Genomic DNA, 6000 nt, shown 5'->3' with positions numbered 1-6000 from the left:
ATGATAACCTAAAAAGACTTGAAACTGTTCAATCGTTTTCTGATAGAAAGCACCCTGGTCGTCCGATATCCTGGACTAAAGAAAAGAAAGCCGAACTAACAAGACTTGTCAACAATAAAAAAGGGGTCAGTCAGAGAAAAATAGGTATTAAATTCGGTGTAAATCAATCGACAAATGGTCGTCAGTTAAAAAATGAATATTAAATATAGAAAACGTGAAAAGACTCCAAAATACACTATAGAACAATAAATAAAGGCAAAGAAAAGAAGCAGGAAACTAGTTAACCAACTCTATAACATAAAATCGCTTCTAGCCATCGATGACGAAAAATACTTTTGTTTTGCAGGGGACAACATGCCTGGAAATTCTGGATACTACACAAACAACAAAAAGACATGCCCAGAAAGTGTTCGTTTTATAGGAAATGAGAAATTTCCAAAAAAATTATTAATGTGGATAGCCATATATGACCGTGGTATGTCCGAGCCATTGTTTCGCACTTCCAAGGCTGTAGCAACCAACTCATCAATCTATATTAATGAATGTTTAGAAAAACGACTTCTTCCATTTATTCACAAGTATCATGGAGACTTAAACTATTTAGTTTGGCCAGATTTAGCAAGTTCTTATTATTCTAAAGATTCTCTAAATTGGATGGACCAATATGTCTATTACGTTGATAAAGAATCCCATCCCCCAAATGTGCCTCAAGCACAACCAATTGAAAATTTTTGGGGACATTTGGCACAGAAGGTTTACGAGGGAGATTGGCAAGCTTCAACAGAGCAAGTTTTGATTGATCGCATTAAACTAAAACTACATGAAATTGATTTAAACTTTTTACAGTCGCATATGAAAGGCGTCAGAGCAAAATTGAGATCAATTGCAGATGGTGGTGTTTTTTCATATAAAAAATAATATATTTTTATTAAAAGATAAATGCTTTATTGAAAAAAATATAATAGTAGTTTGTTTTTTTTATTTATAAATAAGTTATTGACGTTTTTATTTTGTCCGATAACTTCCGCATCACCCGTTATAATAACCAACATATCTTTTTAAATCAGGCAGGATAATAGATGAAAATTTAGAAAAACAGAACTTTGGTTTTGCTGGGCAGGCTTTGACTGATATTTGGTCTGATCTACAAATTGACGATTACCTAACCATTGCTTTCTTCTGTCATAATTGTGAGCAATTATGACAGAAGAAAGTTTGGTAGAGTTAACATTACTCAATATTCATAGAAATATTGACCTAAATTTTTATGAAATCATAAACAGATTTTCTGCAAATAAAATATAGCAAATTTGATTTTATACTTTAATTAATGGTTGAAATTATTTATTCCGTAATTCGATTGGTTGTAATCATTTCATATTGTAATTTGATTTGTAGTATTGAATAATTTGAATTAATAAAATAATTTAAATTTTCCTAAAGATTATTGTTAGCATCTAATTTTACATAAGGCATTTTTATTAACATCGCAACTTTTAAATTTTACGATGCTCTGGGTGATTACACCAGATGCTTTTGGGTGTCTCACATCTTATTTTAGGCTGTCTCACATCTTATTTTTGGGTCTCTGACATCTTATTTTATCAAAATTTTTGTAAATAGTCATTATAGAAATTTTTGAAAACAGTCAATTTTTAAGATTTGAAATTGATTTGTTTTATGTTTTTAATTGATTCTTCTATGATATATATAATTTATCTCTAAATTATCTATCAATTTAGTTAAGAAAAGTAAAAAAAAAAATTTATTAACTTGTTGTTCTCACACTTAGCGCAGAGGGGAAAAATTTGGGGGCACTTAAGTCACAACCCCTATTTTTTAATAACGATTGTATATATATATATATATATATATATATATATATATATATATATATATATATATATATATATATATATATATATATATATATTTATTTATTTTTTTATTTTTTATGTACGTGACAATTCCGTCTTACGACACCAAATTTTGTGCTATAACTATGTGCCACGATTTTTTAAGGCCTTTTAGAGTAAGCGCGCTTACTCTAAACGGACTTGAAAAAACTTCTACTTTCTAAAAATAATCTGTTGATATCAAAGATATCAACATAGATATGAAATGATAAAAACTAGAATAGTTTAACCTTATTACTCTTTGATTTATGGTTATACTGACTAGGTTAATTACTGAGTTCATTCTTTTCGAATCTTCGACATTAATTTTATGGCAGATGTGCAACAAAAAACTTTGTTGCACATCTGCCATGAAATTAATGTCGAAGATTCTCAAAAAATTTTCTATTCTATTTTTTCATCTAAGTTTTTCATTTATCTATGCACCTGCTTAATTTCATTGAGTAATTTTGAGTAGCAGGCACCCAATTTTTAGTCGCACTATTGGTAGGGGAGAACGGGATGAAATAGGACATGGGGTGAGTTGGGACATGACAATATCTCAGCAGAAAATCTTATAACGCAAAGTTTTTTTATATCAGTAATAAGTTTGCAATAACTATTTCATATTATTGTGGTTTTTGAGTTTCAGATGTATTTTTTCAAATTATTTGTGAATGTGTAAAAATCTAACAAGTTACCCGGATTTTGAATACATCCTTCATGTTAGATATTTTGGAGGGATAAAAAGGTTCATTTAAAGATTTTATTTAAATAGTGGGTAGCCACCTTAATGTTTAATAAAATATATATATTTTGTGATAATAACAAATTTTTTTTTCTATTTTGAATTAAATTTATAATAAAAAATATTTGAAGTCTCTTCTAATAAATTCTAATTGTAATAAAAGTCTTTTAGATTCTGTTTTAAATTTCTCCAAGGAGTGCTATTTATGATTGATAAAAATTCTATTAAAATCTTTTGTTCAGGGTTGATTGTGCCCCCTTTGTCCAGGTGTTTAGGTAAAATGCACCCAGTGCCCTCCCCCCTCATTCTGGGCGGCCCTGGACAGCAGACCTGGAGTGAAATGGAACACTGTTTAATTTCATCACTTTTTAAATTTACTTTATTTCGACTTTTTTAATTAGCTTTTTTGTAAATAAACAAACAAGTAAAATAAACAAATAAACAAACAAGTGAACAGAAAATATTGCTTATGTTTATGATTTTAATTTTTACTTTATGTTACTGTTTTTTTAATTTTACATTATATTTAATTAATCATATAGGATTTCTTTGTCTTGAAATTTTACCCTGATTATTAAAGACATCTTTCACAGTAAGTATTGTTTTACCTTTTTAGGATATTCTAAATTCAGTTAAAATTATATTTTTTAGGTCTTCACTATAACCCTTTTTAAATTTAATCTTATTATTCTCTATAAAGTAAAACTCTAAAACCGAAAATACTCATAAAAGAAGAGGAGTTTAATGATGGAAAAGTTATATATAAAGAATTTAATAAAATACTTTGAAAGTATAGGTCCTAAACTAAGTTCTTAAATTTAATGTATAATCTATTCATTTAAAAGTTACAGTAAAGACTCTCTTGTTTTCAAAGAACTAAAATACGAAGAACTTAAAATTACATTAAAACATAAAAAAAAAGTAAAGGTCTAGGTTTCAATGATATGTTAAGCAAAGTAATTTCGAATGTTTTTCAAGATTCAAATGTTCTTCGAGCATTTAACTTCTCAAATATTACAGAAACTCCATACAGTTTTATTACATGATTCTAAAACTTAAAATAGCTGAAATAGCTAAAGTCTAGAAATCCGTGAAAATCTCCTCCCTAATTATGAATATTAATTTTACCTGTGTTATCAAAACTCCAATCGGCTACATAAATACAAAATCACAAACAAAATTCCCAATAAAGACCAATACGGTATATAAACATAATATCTATAAAACTTCAAAAGTGTTTTATTTTGTATTTTGAAAAAATCAAATAAAAAATAAAAAAAGTTCCGGTGGTAGGGCTCGAACCACGGCGCTTTGCTTTAGAAACACTGCGAGCTTATCACACGGACACACAGGCGTGTTTGTTGTTGTAGATTTTATAACTATTTAAGAAATAAAAAACTTTACAAAACGAGGGTGAAAAATTTTCAATTCGGAAATGAATGAACCAATGTTCCATCTAATACCTGCATAGTTTCTAAAAAACATTTTCCTTGACTTTATGAGACTTCAATTTCATTGTGACATTTTTAATAATGTTTAAAAAATTTTTTGTTTGTTTTTTTATTACATTAAAATAAAAAATTGTGCTCAATTTTATCGGATTTATTAATCAGATTGGAATTAGGAAAATTGCATCAGTAAATGTCCTTCTCCTTATAATCATTATAGCTAAGCTTTTCAACAATTGTACAACAGAACAGTCGTATGAAATTTAAAACCTACATTTGGTTGAATATAGGTTATAAATTATATTAATAACATACAAAATTTTAAATTTGAACTAAATTTTTTTAATTTTAACATACAAAATTTTAAAACTTTAAATTTGAACATACAAAATTTTAAATTTGAACTAAAAACCACTATAAATAACTTTACGGTAATACACATAAACATCAGAAGTTTACTTATTAATATAGACAAATTAAAAAACTTTCTCCCTGAATGCAAACATGCTTTCAGTATGATCTGCCTTACAGAAACTTGGTGCTCTGACGAAGCAGCAGAAACAAACTCTGACCTCAAAATTCCAAATTATAAAGTATTTTTTAAAGAAAGATCAGTTTGCAAAAGAGGAGGAGGAATTGTGAATTATAAACGGAATGATCTAAACAATAAGATAAGAAATGACCTTTTAATCTCTGATGGCAATAGTGAGGTCTTCACAATGGAAGTTGTTAACACTGCCTCAAAGAACTTTCTAGTTTCCACGTGCTACAGACCACCTGATGGTGATACTTGTGAATTTTCAAATTATATTAAACATATAATTACAAAAAATAGAGAACAGAAAAAGTTATTCATAATTGGAGATATAAACATAAATATTTTAATGTACAACAAGCATGCTATTACTAAAAATTTCTTTGACGACATGTTTCAACTTAATATCTTCCCAATTATCAACAAACCTACCAGGGTAACTTCCAAATCTATTACTGCTATTGACAATATATTAACAAACTCAGTACAAGATCCTTCTCTAAAATCAGGAATAATAAAAACAGATATTTCAGATCACTTTCCAATATACTTATCTCTGTCACAAAATTCCAAAAAAATTGATAATTCAAAAATCTTATGTTATAAAAGAATTATCGATGAAACGTCTACTCAAAAATTTAAGGACTTGCTATCGGCAACAAATTGGCAAACTGTCTACCAAGAATGTGACCAAGGAAACACAAACTCTGCGTACATTAACTTTATAAATTTATTTATCCTACAATATAATTTTTTTTTTTTTTTTTTAAATTAAGGTTTTACAATAAATTGTGTAGGCATAAACTGCCTGTCAACCTAATTATATAATACTTGACAATTACAGAGTTTGTATAACTAATAGAAAATAAAATGTGGATTAGTCATAGAGAAGCCATTCATTTTTTAGATGATTGTCTAGAAGCAGTTTAAACGTTTTTAAAGATAACGCTGATACAATGTGATTAGGAAGAGAGTTCCATTTATTTATTATTCTTAGAGAAAAAAAATTCATACGTAAATTTAATCGCGAAGATTGTTTTTTTAGTTTATATATATGACCACGAGTAATAAATTTACTATCTATTTCAAAAAGACTTCTGTCACTATTGTTGTTTTTGCTCCATTTGTAGACGTTGATTAGGTCTGCACGAAGTAGCCTGTATTTTACAGTTGTCATATTTAATGCCAACAATCTTTGTTCATACGGTAGATCCTGTAATCCATTGATTCGTTTCGAAGCTCTTCTTAACACATTTTCTAGTTGCCGTTTGTCTTTGAGAAGTCCAGGGTTACAGATTGATCCACAGTATTCTAGGTGAGGGCGGACTAGTGCTGAAAATAGTTTTTTGAAGGATAATAAGTCTGGATATGATG

The 6000-nt window shown here is 28.1% G+C and overlaps 1 protein-coding gene across 1 annotated transcript; it reads left to right on the top strand.

Moving 5' to 3' along the window:
• The first annotated feature begins 354 nt into the window (after positions 1-354).
• LOC136086300 (uncharacterized) lies at positions 355-918 on the top strand. The gene has a single exon (XM_065808593.1). The coding sequence runs from the start codon at positions 355-357 to the stop codon at positions 916-918; it is 564 nt and encodes a 187-aa protein (XP_065664665.1).
• Positions 919-6000: the final 5082 nt, after the last annotated feature.

The sequence above is a fragment of the Hydra vulgaris genome, chromosome 10 (genome assembly GCF_038396675.1).
Source record: "Hydra vulgaris chromosome 10, alternate assembly HydraT2T_AEP".
NCBI classification, from domain to species: Eukaryota; Metazoa; Cnidaria; class Hydrozoa; order Anthoathecata; family Hydridae; genus Hydra; species Hydra vulgaris.
The sequence above is the reverse complement of the archived record's forward strand: the minus strand, read 5'-3'. Positions and strand labels throughout refer to the sequence as shown.

What these genes read in the sequence shown, in the direction of transcription:
- LOC136086300 (XM_065808593.1), top strand. Translation starts at nt 355, where the DNA reads ATGCCTGGAAATTCTGGATACTACACAAACAACAAAAAGACATGCCCA.